Here is a 17,440-nt window from a genome sequence, read left to right as displayed (position 1 = left end):
AATTGAGCCCGTTTTACGTAGAAAAAGTCACGTATTGCCAGCTTGCGAAGGATAGCGGTTGGAAAAATTAGTATGTTCGAAAAAGATATGTTTATTAATCAGATGTTTTAAAATTCTTTTCATAAGTATTCTAAATCAGAATCATCAACTTTCGAGTAGTTTTTAACTGAGATTTTTTTATGCGGACCCTATCCACCGCATAAAAAAAGATTTTTTTAATAATGTTGTGGAAACATCGTTTTAGATCTGCACGTGAAGTTTCAAAAGATTTTTTTATGCGATTTATTTTGTGCGGTTCCTATCCCTCGCACAAAAACAGGTTTGATTGTATTTCTTTTAACCAGGTAGAAATTCCGGAAATTTATTATTCAATGACTGGGGAACGAAAATAGGGTTATGTTGACCAGGTTTTATCAGTAGAATACAGTGTCGATTTCTGCAAGGTTAAACACTGGAAATGCTATTTTTGAGGGTGTTTGAACGCGAGTCAAGGGAATCTACTAAAACTATATTGTATTTTTTTGTTTTTTATTTGTTTTATTTCTTTTAGTTTTTTATTTCTGTTTTTTTTATATAATTTTATTTTATCTATTTTTATTTATTTTATTCATTTTTTTGTTTTCTTTTATTTGATTATTTTTTCTAAATTTTATTTTTAATTTTTCTTTTTAATTTTTTTTTTCATTTTTTTTAATTTTTTTTTCAATTGTTTTTGCTTGTTTTATTTTATTTTGTTTGCTTTTAATTTTTTTTGTTTCATTTTCAATTTATTTTAATTTTTTTAATTTTTAGGTTTTTGGCTACTGGTGATGCTCAAAAGTATTTCTTTTAACCCGGTAGAAGTTCCGGAAATTTGTTGTCCAATAACTGGGGAACGAAAATAGGGTTATGTTGTCCAGGTTTTATCAGAATTTGAGTAGAATACAGTGTCGATTTCTGCAAGGTTGAACACTTGAAACGCTATTTTTGAGGGTGTTTGAACGCGAATTAAGGGAATTTACTAAAACTATATTCTTTTTTTTTTATTTGTTTTATTTCTTCTTATTATATTTTCTTTTTAAATTTTTTTTTTTTTATATGATTTTCATTTTTTTAAATTCCACTGCTTTTAATTATTTAATTAAAATTTTTTCTTGTAAATTTTTTCTTGTTTATTTTTTTTTTTTTTTAATTTTTTATTTTTTTTTTTTCATTTTTTTTTTTAAATTTTTTTGCATTTTTTTTTTCAAGTTTTGTTTTTAGTTTATTTTTTGTTTTTTTATTTTTTAAATTTTTTTTTTTTATTTCAGGTATTTCCATTATTTTAATTATTTAATTAAAATTTTTTCTTGTAAATTTTTTCTTGTTTATTTTATTTTTTTTTAATTTTTTATTTTTTTTTTCATTTTTTTTTTAAATTTTTTTGCATTTTTTTTTCAAGTTTTGTTTTTAGTTTATTTTTTGTTTTTTTATTTTTAAAAATTTTTTTTTTTATTTTAGGTACTTGGCTACTGGTGATGCCCAGAAAACGATTTCGTTCAGTTACCGTTTGGGAGGAAGTACCGTGCACAAAATCATTCACGAGACATGCCGTGCCATTGTCGACGTGTTAATGCCAGAGGTAATGCCGACACCCACCAAAGAAAAGTGGAGGAAAATTGCGAATGATTTTGAAACGCAGTGGAATTTCCCCAACTGCGTGGCCGCTATCGATGGGAAGCACGTCACTATTAATAAACCAGCCAATAGCGGAAGCAAGTACTTCAACTACAAAAAAACGTATTCCGTGGTGCTGCTTGCCTTGGTTGATGCCCATGGTAATTTTATAGCGGTTGATGTGGGAAGTTTTGGAAAAGAGAGCGATGGTGGGATTTTCGCGAGCTCCAATATGGGGAAAAGGTTCCAAAATGGTACTTTTGCCATGCCCGAGGATGCACCCTTACCCGGAACAAACCAATCCGCACCTTTCGTCGTCGTCGGTGATGAGGCATTCCCGCTCAAAACGTACCTCATGCGACCATATCCGGGTCAAAATCTTGATGACGCCAAACGGATTTTCAACTACCGTCTCAGCCGTGCCAGAAGGGTGTCCGAAAATGCATTTGGCATGCTTGCTGCGTGGTGTCGAATGTATTGCCGTACCATTCATGCAAACCCGGAGAACATAGATTATCTGATTTTTTCGAGCTGCGTGCTGCATAACCACATCCGCACATTCCATGGTGTAACGCCTGCATACAGTGCGTCTTCATCGGAAGATCAAGTGTCGCCCTGCCTTTCGAAACTGCCAGCTCAAGGAGGAAATTCTTCCAGAAATGCCTTTAATGCTCGGGAATCATTCAAGAATTATTTTAATTCTACTGAAGGATTGGTCCCGTGGCAATGAAAAAAAAACATCAATAAACAGAAAATTCTTTCTAAATTCTCAACATTATTATTGTTATTATTTTAAATTTTGGAATGAAATCTCTCAAAACTCGTGAACATATAGCAACATTTAAAGCAGGTCAAATGCCGTTTGTTGTATAGATAAACTGTTTATTGTGTAGAAAAACTGTCTGAGTTGTAGGAAATTACTAATCACGTCACACCGATCAAACAAACCGTTTTTCAATTATCATTTTTTTCAATTATCAATATCTTTTCCATATATCATGTTTACATCGTGATTAAAAAAAAAATACAATATGGCATCTTTTGCCCAAGGAACATCTTTGCACAGTTTCAGATGATTAAAAAATGGTCGATTGAAATGGTTGCCCGTTTTTTGTGGAATTGCTCTACTGATCTGGATTTTGGTGTTTCAAGCAATAAATAAATAAACTTCTTAGTACGTATCATGTTTTGATACTCAAAGTTCATTCATATTAAATTTAAAATTTTTAAAAAAATCATTATAAGAAAACGAAATTGAGTGGTTTTCGATCGGTTTCTTGTCCGGGTGCTTCTCTTGCGGTGGTGGTGGTGTTAGGGCTCGTGGTTTTGCAGGTCGTAACGGAGGTATTTTCAGTGGAGGTGATGGCGCGTATCTGGATGTTGGCGTAGACTTACGTGGTGAACTACGATTTCGCAGCGGTGACGTAAATCGTGGCGGTGACGGATTTTGTAGCGGTGGAGGTGATAGCGCGTATCTGGATGTTGGCGTAGACTTACGTGGTGACCCAAAATTTCGCAGCGGTGACGGATATCGTGGCGGTGACGGATTTTGTAGCGGTGAAGGATTTCGTGGTGGTGACCACAATGGTGACGATATACGATATACTGAAGGGGGCGTTGGACACATTGCGATAGAGTTTGATGATGTTTGAGGTAGAGTTTGACAGTTCGATGGACTTTCTTGCATTAGCATGGCCAGCTCATATTTTTGTACCGTTGCATTAATTTCTGCTCTGGCCTTATTCAAATTTAGTGGATCTAACGATTTAAGAATCGGGGCAATACCTGACAAAAAAGCATCCACCGGATGTAAGTGACCATCCGATTGTTCGGACCTTTTTTTTGAAATCAAGTATTTCATCAGTTGTGATGATGCACTGGGCTCTGTACTCCTTCCTCGTCGCTTAGATTGAGCCTTCGGTTTGCGTGAGGGTTTGGTAATTGGCTCTTCCTGCATAGTTATTTCCTCTTCGCCCGCTGGCTCAGTCCACGAGTCATCAACAGGCTCCTCAGGCTCAATATTGCTCATGGTTGCCCGTTCCTCGAAAGTTGGCTTTAGAAATCTCAATAGATGTTTGTATTTGTATGGCCGGATTTGAGTGGCCGCTTGGCCACTCCTCGTAGTTTCCTTTTTCAATGATTTCCGATATTGATCTCGGATGTTACTCCATCTTGATTTGCAATCATTCGCTGGAAATAAATATGGAATAAGTGTTCTTGAAATTAAGATATATTGAATACGAAGTAATTCCACAAAAAACGGCAACCATTTTAATCGATTAATTTTTGTTTGGCTGCAACTTTGCATGGATGATTCTATGGATAAAACATGTCATTTAGTACTTTTTTTGTTTTGAAACACAACTCAATTTTGAGAAGCTATGTGAAAAAGGTGTTGATGATTACAAATACTTCTAAAGCCAAAACGATTCGTTTGAGCGGTGTGACGTCTTCGGCAAAGTTGCAGTTTCAAAAAAACTTACACTGTTAAACAATTTTTTTTTCAAATTTTATTTTCCTTATTTTTAATTTCTTCAAGTTCAGTTGGTTATGTTGGTTAGCTTTTAGCGTGAATGCATAATATGTTTTCAATCAAGACGAATATGTTTTGTTATATTTTCTAATTAGCTAACCATTAAAATGACCAAAACGAGTAACTATAACTGTTTTTAAATTTTTATTATCAATTTGATATCATCCTTTGCTCGAGTATTCCAGTCAATACCAACAAAAATAGTCTGGTATAAGGCCGTTCCTAGACCCCGACAAAAGACCACGAAAGACCACGCGGGGGTGGGGTGTTTAGCGAATAAACCACGAGGTTTTTTTCTGAATCATAATTTATTATTACCATCAGGTGAAGATTATGATTGTTGTCACAAAAAATATACATTCATAGTCGATTTGTCCTTAAAGAAGTGACAAGCCAATTGCCAATTGAGAAACACTCGCAGCTTTATTGATTTTTTTCAATCAATAAATTTATTTGATACGACTTTATACTTTATAATTTTTAAGGAAATTTCCGATTTGTCAGCGATTAGAAAGATAAAAAATATTATTTCCTCGGTTTTAAGGAGGCCTTGCCTAATGTGACATTTACCTTTTGAAAAATAGAAATTATATTTTACAGTGCGGCGAGGTTTGTAACATTAGTTCTGAGAGTTGGCATAATACTCAATGACTGCTTGTAGTTAATAAATAACAACGTCTTGGCCTTAAAACAATTGTAAATGTTAAAAGTACGATAGTACATACTTTTTCAGGGCCTTTGTCAGGGCCGGATTTAGATGCTGGGGGCCCGGAGCAAATTTGTTTGTGAGGCCCTCTTTTCTTAAACATTTAGAGGTAACGTTCTGTAAGGAGCCGAGCAAAAAAAAGGTCGCCCCAGGACTAGGGCCCCCTTAGATCGGGAGACCCGGGGAATTTTCCCCCTCCGCCCCCCCTTCCTCAAATACGGGCCTGACTTTTGTGGTAGAATATAATGATGATTTCAATTAATAACATTCAATAAGAAGTGTTATTGAGTTCAGAAGCACTAAAATCTGCAGAGCTGAAAGTTTTAATGTATTTTTTGCCCTACATATGTCATTCAATTGCTCTATTATCGCTAGTCAAACCAGCTCTTTAATTTTTAGGAACAAAGTTCAAAACGCAGAATGATCTTTGTTCCTAACAATTAAAAAAAAATATCGCCTTTCAAATGATATTTTTGAATTATAAAAAAAATTTGGAAAAAATCACTAGAAGTAAAGACTTATTTAATATTTACTAAATATTTCAAAATAAACACAAACATTCATTTTTTAAGATGAGTATAAAGTTTACTATAACTTTGGACGAAAAGTGTTTAAAAATAAACAATCTTTCATCTACACACTTTTTACTGAGAAAACATTGGCGAAAATTTCATTCGAAATTTTCATAATACAGTAATAATCCGATTATATCAGTACCTGATTTTATCTGCCCCGGATTTTATCGGCCCCCGATTTTATCACCTTTTTCACCCGATATTATCATCATATAACATTTCATCAAAAAAAATATAAGTATGCACTGATTTTCTATTTAGATTCAATATTTTAGTACTTTTTCACAGCTCTTTGTAGAATACCATCATTCTAGATATAGTTTTCATTGGAAACTCACCCATTGTACAGTGTTTTATTTTTGCGTTTTCGTTCGATTAATTGAATAGTGATTCAAGCCAAAAAGTATATATATATATATATATATATATATATATATATATATATATATATATATATATATATATATATATATATATATATATATATATATATATATATATATATATATATATATATATATATATATATATATATATATATATATATATTAAGCTATTGAACAACGCATCTTTTGATATATAAAATTGGGTGATCAATTCACCTAAAAGTTAGATAGAAAATTTCCTTCTTCATTTTATTGAGATAGACGCATAGTGTCTTCAGCAAATCTCCTACATATTACGAATCATATGAAGTTTTCTTTCAATAGGCACTAAAAATCTCAATTTTCGTTCTAACTTTTTTCCCACATTTTTCCGAATTTTCATACCTTCTACAAAGTTATTAGCCTTCCAAAAATGCATTTTTGCAAAAAAAATGTTTTATCTATTAAAATATACAAGCTATTTGCCATATAATACAATTGCACGTGCACCATTTCACAATTATTCACAAGTGGCAGTTCAACTAGCAATCAAGATACAAACTTCGTTCTTTGAAGACAACGTCTTATAAAGACAAACTCGTCGTTTTAAGTCTGTAGACAGCATCCGATTAATTTTTGTTTTTAAATTCATCGCTGTTGTTTCAACTACGTTATCGATTTGTTTTCGTGTTTTTTGCGGGTGAATGAAGAAAAAGTAAAAAAAATCTCAATTTTCATGTGTTTTGAAATGTATTGAAGATATATTTTGTGAAAGGGCTATCAATAAACCACGTATACACATTGAGGGTCATTTCTGATCCCTCTTTCGTTACCTTAGAAAATAGCTGAAACTCACGAGAAATTAATTTTTTAGGCTGCTTGAGATATGTATGACACTTACAGCACAACTTCATAGCTTTATGCAAACACTAGTACCTAACCTACGAACTAGTAGTGAAATTTATGTTTCATTTATATAAGAGCCCTCCCTTCCAGAGGAGGGAGGGGTGTCAACTTACCATTGACATATTTCTTACTCCTAAAAACCTCACCATGTCAAATTTGGTTCCATTTGCTTGATTAGTTTTCAAGTTACGCAGGAGTTTGTGTTATCGCCCTCCCTTTAAGAAGATGGAGGAGTCTCGAGCTGCTCTATTAACCTTTCCGGCCTCAAAAACCCCTACATACAAATTTTTTAGCCGATTGGTAGAGTAGTTTTCACGTCTTTAATGATCAGGAGAGACAGACAGACAGATAGAATTGCTTTTTGATATGATATGATTTCTTGTTTTTCTTTCTGATTTTACATATTAAATTATTGGTTTTCCATCTTTAATAACGAAATAATAATGAAAAAAATTTCCCGATTTTATCACTTTCCCTATTTTATCACCTCAAACATCATATAGGGGGTGATAAAATCGGGGAATCACTGTATCTGTTTTCTTAAACCTGTTTTCTAGAACTTTTAATATTGTTATACATTTTTCATACATTATTGCAATATATATTTGCAGGATTAGATCAGAAATTATTTCTTTTATGAAAATCGAAGAATAACATTTTGTTCTCGAAAATTCCTGAGGTTATTTTTATTATGGTGTGCATCTTTCTTGAAGAAAATTCAATCACGACTTTCTCAACAATAGAGTAGTGAAATTTGAACAACCTGTTCGATACACATTTCAAGCAAAAATTATTGACTTGCTCTTAACGTAAAAAAAAATATTGTTAATCCTAGAAAGATAGTTTGCGTCAATATGCTTCCTCACTTTCAGTGACATTACCCTCTGTTTTATTTTAATAGTGGGATTTCATTCTCGTTTTTTTTAATAAATTTTGGTAGGTATGTGTATTGATAGCACATCGATAGTTAACATCGTGATGACCACTCATTATTGACAGATTGACAGATTTTGAGATTTAAAAGTCAATTTTCAATCAACATAAGTTTATCTTTCCAGGGTTAATGTAAAATCAGCTAACATATGAGCAATCTTTCACATACATCGCATTTGTCACAAAAATATTGTCGTCTTTACTTATTTAACAATTAACTCTATTCGATATTACGCACAGGAACAATCTGATTAGAATCACTTTTTCAAAAATAACACCAAACATTTATCTATTATATTTGATCAAAAATTACTGTAAACTGATTCCTCCGGAATGTAGAATGTACTAAAAGTTCAATAACAATAATGCATTCAGCAACTAGTATAGAGAAAAAGTGCATTTTTGGCGAAATGAAACGACCACGTGGTTGCAGACACTGGGGAAACGAGAGGGTTTACCAAAAGACGAAAGACCACGGGGGTAGAAGGTATAAAAACTGATCAAAATATGACCACGTGGTTTAGGAACGGCCCCTATGGTGTACGCGTTTATTAAGTTATTGCAGTTTGATTGTATGTTATGTCACTAGCGTGAGGATGGCCATGGTTCGCACACAGTTTTAAGTTATTAATTTTGAAAAAATATAATTATTATAAAAATAAAAATACCATTTCTTCGACGAGATATTTAAAGTCTGAAATATCACATTAAATACATTTTTGATGCTTCGAAATGCAATTTGGTTTGGTTTTTAAGATGACTCTATCTGAATTAAAATGACTCGATAAATTACCTTTTTTCGAAACTATCAAATTTTCTAAATTTTGTAACCTATAACGAATCTTTTTTGTTTAACGAGATTCTCCAGAAAGGTTTGCACAAAATATACATTTTTGATAAAGGTATATATTTTTAATCAATTGTAACTATACAAAGTAGGAGAAAGTATCATAATAATATCATAATCAGATATTAGGAACTCGATAATACAATACTTAAATTTGATCTTATTATCGTTCACATAGTTGGTAAAATAACAAAAAATAAAACCCACATATTGTTCCTTCAAGACTAGATGAATAACAAATCTTGATATTCAATAACAAAAAAATAACTGGGTTTAAAAGTCGCGAAAATAACCAATTCAGATATGTTAGAATTATTGAGCACTAAGTGCATGCACCAAATTAAAACAATCAATAACTGAATATTTGCTCTTGAAACGCCGTTTTAATGCAATATTCGAAAATCAATGCAAATATCTTTTGAACGGCACAACGAGATATATCCAATGGAGCACAGGAAAATATTTTGCCCAAAACTTGTTTTGTGTCAATTAAATATATCTGATCAAGCCTGCTTTGCAATTATACGCAATCACACTTACCGAATAACATTAAACACGTGGAAAAACAAAGGAATATCAATCATTCACGACACAATTACCCGTACAACTCACCGAATACAAGTCAGTTCCGTTATCTTTTAAACTCTTCCTATGACTTTAATGTGAGCAGAAGTCAGCACACGTTTTATTTTGAAATTTTATATGAAAATTACACAAAACATCGAAGTGAGATAAGAGAATCAAGAATTCAAAATTTGGGAAAAATGCTTTCCTTGGTTCTTAAGGGGTTAAATAAAATCAAGATTTAGGCCATACCTTCTGCTTCTAATTCTGCAGCGATTTTGTTCCAAATGACCGTTTTGTGCCGCGAGTCTAAATACCGTGCCTCTCCCAAATCGTACAACACAGGATGGCTTCTCACAAGTTCGATCAGTTTTTCGTCATCCATTTCCAATATTTGGTTTTAGCAAAAACACAACACTTTTTAACACAACACTTTTCCCGAACTATCATTCAACGTTTGACTGTGACGGCAATATGCATGAATGCAAATGCAAAGCAAAACCGAAAATATGTTACTACTACATACGCGCATCTACCCGAATGCCTTCCGTGCACTCTCCCGGCAACACAAAGTATCGTCGGCAACGATAGTTTTTTTCTCGCACGACGGCAACTCAGCGCTGCTCCGGTCTGGGCACGTCGCGTCGGTGTGAATGCGTTCGTAAGAACGCATGCAATCAATCTCAAAGGAGCCCGGATGACACACGGATCAGCCACGGCCCGGTTCCGGCCCGGTCCCGGATCGGAAGCAGTGGGAAGAGCCCTTTATCATTATTAGGTATTAGTGTTAGGTTAACAGTAAGAACATACAAATCCAATTGACTGGCCCAAGTACCTATTAATCATGAAAATATTTTAAAAGCCAAAACAGTCTATTTAATCCGGTGCAGTGTCTTCCGCTAAGTAGTAGATAACAGTTTTGCACTTCAAAAACTATACACTCTGAAAAACTTTTTTTTCGAACTTTAATTTTTTTTATTTCTTCAAGTTCTATAATTTATTGATGCTTAGCTTACAGTTTGTATTTTTTGAAAAAAATAAAAATGTTTAACACGAGTTATAGACCCGTTTCAATGTTTATTAGGCATCTTAAAAAAATTTTGCATTAGGGTGGTTAATTGTCGACAGTCAAAACATCAAAATTCTTATGAGTGCTTGAAAGCACCCCTAAATCAGCTGAAATTTTACACAGGTCATTTTTTGGGCCAATAAGTACACAGTTCCCAGTCGGTTTTTGAAATTTGCCATGAATATTTTTGCGGCCACCCTAATACTTTTCGATTAGTGGGAATCTAGGTTCACCTCTCGAAAATAAAATAGAGACGGGTTGTGTGCAGGCATTTTAAAAGTACAGCCTTTTTAGAACTGTTTTCCCAGAACACTTTTTCTGTTGCTGTACATTTGCGATAGCTATTCGCCCTAGCAAACGGGTAATCTCACTGAACGTATTAGTAGTAGGGCAGCATAGAAGAAAACAAAAAATGTAGTTCTTGTGTCGATTCGGCATTATTTGAAGGTCTTTGCAATAGCGAATGTAGAAGAAAACAACGATACGCAAGTATCGTATACATATATTCTCAGGTTTTCTTCCATCTCCCTTCTGGATCCTTTCCTCACGCCAAACTCCAGAGCAAAAGTCACAATACATCTCCAGGCAGCTATAATTGTCGATACTTGGCAGGTTAACTAACGTAGCTCGGTAACGAAGAGCAGTAGAGTCCATATAGAGGCGTGTAGAGGGAAGGGTAAAAGTATAAAAATCCGTCACTTACTACGGTGACAAAGTAACCTTACTTTCCGGGACAGTCGTTAGAGATGCAGAGGTAAACTCGATTTCTGGCGACAACGATTGTAACACTTTCTTTCTCCTTCCCTAACCGACCGAGAATTTCACCAATAATAATACAGTCATACCTCGATATAAGGCAACTTATTTTCGTTACGTTATATCGAAGCAAAAAAAAAATTTTTTATTAATGCAAGAATGTTAATGGTTGCTCGAATATGCGCGAAAACCCACTTTCCATCACCTATCAGTATAATTAAACCTTTCTTATGCCCATTTAGAAATATTTTCAGAAGCAAAAAAACTTTTTTCTTCAATTGATACACAGGTTACTCAAAGATTTTTTGCTTGCTGAAATTTTTCTTTAAATGGGCATAGGAAAGGTTAAAAAATACTGATAGGTGATGGGAAATTGGTTTTCGCGCATCTTTGAGTAACCATCAACAGTCTTGCATCAATTAAAAAAAATTTTTTTTTGCTTGTTGAAAATTGTCCTAAATGGGCATAAGAATGGTTTAAAACTACTGATAGGTGATGGGAAATAGGTTTTCACGCTTCTTTGAGTAATCTGTGTATCAATTGAAAAAAAAATTTTTTTTTTTTTGCTTCTGAAAATATTTCTAAATGAAAATAGTGATAGGTGATGGAAAATGAGTTTTCGCGCATATCTGAGTAATCATTAACATTCTTGCATAAATTTAAAAAAAAAAATTTTTGCTTCGATATAACGTAACGAAAATCAAGTTGCCTTATATCGAGGTATGACTGTACAATATACCTTTTTTGTGCTTCTAGTTGTTTTGATTATGCAAAAAAGTTGCAAAACTTGTATTTCTAATTCTGGCATCTGATCTCAGGATCTTGAATCCTAGATTCTTTGTTTCGGACTGTAATATCAGACACCATGTTCTAAAGTTTAAATTCTGGGCCATTCTGAGCCCAGTTTGGGATCATTTTCTATTTCGGCCTTTTTTGACTTTCAGAAGGGCTTTTCGGCAATTCTGAGCTCAATTTGGTATCATTTTCTATTTCGGCCTTTTCTGGCTTTTAAAAAGGGGTTTTGATCATTCTGTGCTCAATTTGGGATTATTTGCTTTTTCGGCCTTTTTGACCTTTACAAGAGGTTTTTGGCCATTCAGAGCTTAATTTGGGATCATTTTATATTTCGGCCTTTGGGATCATTTTCTGTTTCGGTCTTTTCTAACCTTTAGAAGGACTTTTCTGACCCAAATTTTTTCGGCCATTCTGATTAATTTTGGATCATTTTATTTTGATCTTTTCTGGTCTTTAGAAGGGCTTTTCGGCAATTCTGAATCCAGTTTGGGATCATTTTCTATTCCGACCTTTTCTGGCCTTGTTAAGAGTTTTCGGCATTTCTAAGCTTAATTTGGGATCATTTTTTGTTTCGGATTTTTCTGGCCTTTAGAAGGGGGTTTCGGCCATGCTGCGCCCAGTTTGGGATCATTTTCTATTGCGGCCTTTTCTGGCCTTTAAAAGGGCATTTAAGCTATTCTGTGCTTGATTTGGGATCATTTTCTATTGTGACCTTTTTCGGCCTTTAGAACGGTTTTTCGGTCAATCAGAGCTAAATTTTGGGATCATTTTCTGTTTCGGCCTTTTCTGGCCTTCATAAAAGGTTTTCGGCCATTCAGAGCTCGATTTGGGATCATTTTCTATTTCGGCCTTTAGAAGGGTTTTCGGTCATTCTGAGCTTAATGAGGGATCATTTTCTATTTCGGTCTGTTCTAGCCTTTAGAGTGCTTTTCGGCAATTCTGAGCTTAATTTGGAACATTTGCTATTTCGGCCTTTTTCTGCTTTTAGAAGGGTTTTCGGCCATTTTGAGTCATTTCTGAGTCCAGTTTGAGATCATTTTGTATTGCGGCTTTTTATAGCCTCCAAAAGGGTTTTTCGGCCATTCTGAGCTTAATTTAGGATCTTCTTTTATTTCGGCGTTTTCTGGCCTTTAAATAGGCTTTTCTACAATTCTGAGCTCAATTTGGGATCATTTCCTATTTCGGCCTTTTCTGGCCTTTAAAAAGGCTTTTCCAAAAGGGTTTTTCGGCCATTCTCAGCTGAATTTGGGCTCATTTATTATTTCGGCCTTTTCTAGCCTTTAAAAGGGCTTTTCGGCCATTCTGAGCTTAATTTATGATCATTTCCTCTTTCGTCCTTTTTCGACTTTTAAAAGGGGTTTCGGCCATTCAGATCTTAATTTGGGATCATTTTATATTTCGGCCTTTTCTGGCCTTTAAAAAGGCTTTTTCTGGCCTCCAGAAGGGTTTTCGGCCATTCTGAGCTTAATTTGGGATCATTTTCTATTTCGGCCTTTGCTGGCCTTTAAAAAGGCTTTTCGACAATTCTGAGCTTAATTTGGGATCAATTTCCTATTTCGGCCTCATTCGGTTTTTAGAAGGGTTTTCGGCCATTTTGAGTCCAGTTGAAATCATTTTCTACTTCTGCCTTTTCTGACCTCCAAAAGGGTTTTTCGGCCATTTTGAGTCCAGTTGAAATCATTTTCTACTTCTGCCTTTTCTGACCTCCAAAAGGGTTTTTCGGCCATTCTGAGCTTAATTTGGAATCATTTTCTTTTTCGGCCTTTTCTGGCCTTCAAAAAGGGCTTTTCGGCAATTTTGACCTTAATTTGGGATCATTTCCTATTTTGGCCTTTTTCGGCTTAAAGAATGGCTTCCGGCCATTCTGAGCTTTTAGCATTTATAGCATTTTATATTTCGGCCTTTTCTGGCCTATAAAAAGGCCCTCCAAAGGGGTTTTTCGGTCATTCTGAGCTTAATTTGGGATCATTTTATATTTCGGCAATTCTGCAATCCTGAGATTAATTTGGGATCATTTCCTATTTCGGCCTTAATCGGCTTTTAGAAGGGTTTTCGGCCATTTTGAGTCAAGTTTGAGAACATTTTCTATTTTGGCCTTGTCTGGCCTCCAAAAGGGGGTTTCGGCCATTCTGAGCTTAATTTTTGGGATCATTTTCTATTCCGGCCTTTTCTGGCCGTTGAAAGGGCTTTTCGGAAATGCTGAGCTTAATTTGGAATCATTTCCTATTTCGGCCTTTTCTGGTTTTTAGAAGGGTTTTCGGTCATTCTGAACCTAATTTTAGATAATTTCCAGTTCCGGCTTTTTCTGACCTTTTGAAGGGTTTTTCGGCCATTCTGAGTCCAGTTTGAGATCATTTTCTATTGCGACCTTTTCTGGCCTTTAAAAGGGCATTTAAGCTATTCTGTGCTTGATTTGGGATCATTTTCTATTGTGACCTTTTTCGGCCTTTAGAACGGTTTTTCGGTCAATCAGAGCTAAATTTTGGGATCATTTTCTGTTTCGGCCTTTTCTGGCCTTCATAAAAGGTTTTCGGCCATTCAGAGCTCGATTTGGGATCATTTTCTATTTCGGCCTTTAGAAGGGTTTTCGGTCATTCTGAGCTTAATGAGGGATCATTTTCTATTTCGGTCTGTTCTAGCCTTTAGAGTGCTTTTCGGCAATTCTGAGCTTAATTTGGATCATTTGCTATTTCGGCCTTTTTCTGCTTTTAGAAGGGTTTTCGGCCATTTTGAGTCATTTCTGAGTCCAGTTTGAGATCATTTTGTATTGCGGCTTTTTATAGCCTCCAAAAGGGTTTTTCGGCCATTCTGAGCTCAATTTAGGATCTTCTTTTATTTCGGCGTTTTCTGGCCTTTAAATAGGCTTTTCTACAATTCTGAGCTCAATTTGGGATCATTTCCTATTTCGGCCTTTTCTGGCCTTTAAAAAGGCTTTTCCAAAAGGGTTTTTCGGCCATTCTCAGCTGAATTTGGGCTCATTTATTATTTCGGCCTTTTCTAGCCTTTAAAAGGGCTTTTCGGCCATTCTGAGCTTAATTTATGATCATTTCCTCTTTCGTCCTTTTTCGACTTTTAAAAGGGGTTTCGGCCATTCAGATCTTAATTTGGGATCATTTTATATTTCGGCCTTTTCTGGCCTTTAAAAAGGCTTTTTCTAGCCTCCAGAAGGGTTTTCGGCCATTCTGAGCTTAATTTGGGATCATTTTCTATTTCGGCCTTTGCTGGCCTTTAAAAAGGCTTTTCGACAATTCTGAGCTTAATTTGGGATCAATTTCCTATTTCGGCCTCATTCGGTTTTTAGAAGGGTTTTCGGCCATTTTGAGTCCAGTTGAAATCATTTTCTACTTCTGCCTTTTCTGACCTCCAAAAGGGTTTTTCGGCCATTTTGAGTCCAGTTGAAATCATTTTCTACTTCTGCCTTTTCTGACCTCCAAAAGGGTTTTTCGGCCATTCTGAGCTTAATTTGGAATCATTTTCTTTTTCGGCCTTTTCTGGCCTTCAAAAAGGGCTTTTCGGCAATTTTGACCTTAATTTGGGATCATTTCCTATTTTGGCCTTTTTCGGCTTAAAGAATGGCTTCCGGCCATTCTGAGCTTTTAGCATTTATAGCATTTTATATTTCGGCCTTTTCTGGCCTATAAAAAGGCCCTCCAAAGGGGTTTTTCGGTCATTCTGAGCTTAATTTGGGATCATTTTATATTTCGGCAATTCTGCAATCCTGAGATTAATTTGGGATCATTTCCTATTTCGGCCTTAATCGGCTTTTAGAAGGGTTTTCGGCCATTTTGAGTCAAGTTTGAGAACATTTTCTATTTTGGCCTTGTCTGGCCTCCAAAAGGGGGTTTCGGCCATTCTGAGCTTAATTTTTGGGATCATTTTCTATTCCGGCCTTTTCTGGCCGTTGAAAGGGCTTTTCGGAAATGCTGAGCTTAATTTGGAATCATTTCCTATTTCGGCCTTTTCTGGTTTTTAGAAGGGTTTTCGGTCATTCTGAACCTAATTTTAGATAATTTCCAGTTCCGGCTTTTTCTGACCTTTTGAAGGGTTTTTCGGCCATTCTGAGTCCAGTTTGAGATCATTTTCTATTGCGACCTTTTCTGACCTTTAAAAAGGGTTTTCGGCCACTCAAGTCCAAATTGGAGCCATTTTCTGTTTCGGCCTTTTCCGGCCTTCAGAAAGGGTTTTCGGCAATTCTGAACTTAATTTGGGATCATTTTTTTTCGGCTTTTTCTGGCCGTTAGAAGGGTTTTTCGGCCAAGCTGAAAGTCCAGAATTGGAAGTCGAAAATCTGGAATCTATAATTCAGAAATAGAAGCAAGAAAACTTCGAGACTCACACGCTGGGATTTGACAGTTGTACGTTTAGTGGTCGACCTCAGGAGTACTGAGTAGGGCGTGATTCGATAAATGTCAAGAGTCATGACCTCAGATTGTGAGTTGAAAATCAGGATTTCAGGATTCCGCTAAACACAGATTTTACCCTAGAGTTTATACTGAAAGCAGTCTTGGCATACTCATCGTGTGTAACAAAGAGGCTCATATAATTTGCGCAGAACAGAGAAGCATGTTGAAAAAAACGGATGAGTTAATTATTTTTTCACACGCTGGAAGCAAATGCACACTGTGTGAAGAAAGCCACACGCAACTTCAGAAAGCATGTATTGTGAAGAGTAAGCGCGTCCGTAAAACATTAATTTGTATTGTGCCGTGCCAAATAAATGTTGTGTGAACAAAAAAAAAAAGAGTAAGCGCATATAAAGCTCTCACAAAGAAACTTTCTCGATTGCAACTGATAAAATATAGATAGCGCACATTTATTGCACATTGATAAGGGCACTATGATGAAAATTCTTGCTGGTTGAAAACTTTTCTGGCTGTTTCCTTAACCCTTTCCGACCGAGCCCACACAATTGTGTGTGTGAAAATTGACGGACAACGAAACCTAAATCCGAAAAATTCGTACATAAAAACATTTGCTTGCTCTGTTTTTTTATATTTCGTAGCAGCTGCGATGTTGACACTAGCGTTGTGAGCAATAAAACAATGAATATGACGTTCAAAAAGCGAGAGAGAAGGTTTTGTTTAAGTCACCTTCTACCTACGCAATTATATGGGCCCGGTCGGAAAGGGTTAATAACCTGTTCTGTAGCGTTTACGTAGGGCTCTGCGCTATGCTCACTGAGTTTTTTTATTATCACGGTGCAGGTCTATGATAAATTTTGCTCAGACACAGTTAATTTACTCAACAGCACGCAGCTTTGGCTCGCCTACTCATATGTGTAGTTATATTCCACACTCCCTACGCGCAAAGCTATCGCTCAATAAGGTTGTGCTTTTTTATTTGCTCATCACAATGCCTACTAACAAACTGATGTGATGTAATTTATGTGTTGAAAAAGACACAAAGATGAGTAAAGAAACAAGACTGACTGGAACGAGAGTCAATATTCTGAAGCTGAGAATTGAGAGCTGCAGGGTTGAAATTGAATCTATCGGTATCTAGAACCCACGGTCAGAAATCAAATCTTGCCAAATTTCAGATTATAACTTGTAAGCCGGGATTAAAAAAATTCGTTTTGGAATCTATAATACACATTAAAGATTGGGGTTTACAGTCTAAGACCTGGAATTTGTATTTCAAGAGATGAGTCGTTCTTAAATTTGTTGAAAAAATAAACTAAAATATGCTATAACTTTATAAGAGAACGGTCTAGAGATGTGTACTTTTGGACAAAAACATGTGTTTTGTATCCTCGA

General features: G+C 35.3%; 2 protein-coding genes across 9 annotated transcripts in view; both read right to left on the bottom strand.

Moving 5' to 3' along the window:
* Nucleotides 1-17,440, bottom strand: part of LOC129725137 (protein kinase C, brain isozyme) — a 187,610-nt gene that overhangs the window by 82,299 nt on the left and 87,871 nt on the right. The window lies entirely within an intron of this gene.
* LOC129725138 (uncharacterized) lies at nt 1,465-11,078 on the bottom strand. The gene is made up of 2 exons (XM_055680613.1): nt 9,317-11,078; nt 1,465-3,825 (listed from the first exon to the last, which is right to left on the bottom strand). Exons 1-2 carry the CDS (start codon nt 9,447-9,449, stop codon nt 2,831-2,833), a joined length of 1,128 nt encoding a protein of 375 aa, XP_055536588.1. The 5' UTR covers nt 9,450-11,078; the 3' UTR covers nt 1,465-2,830.

This window comes from Wyeomyia smithii, chromosome 2 (assembly GCF_029784165.1).
Source record: "Wyeomyia smithii strain HCP4-BCI-WySm-NY-G18 chromosome 2, ASM2978416v1, whole genome shotgun sequence".
NCBI classification, from domain to species: domain Eukaryota; kingdom Metazoa; phylum Arthropoda; class Insecta; order Diptera; family Culicidae; genus Wyeomyia; species Wyeomyia smithii.
Note: the sequence above shows the minus strand (reverse complement) of the source record. Positions and strands in the feature narration are given on the sequence as shown.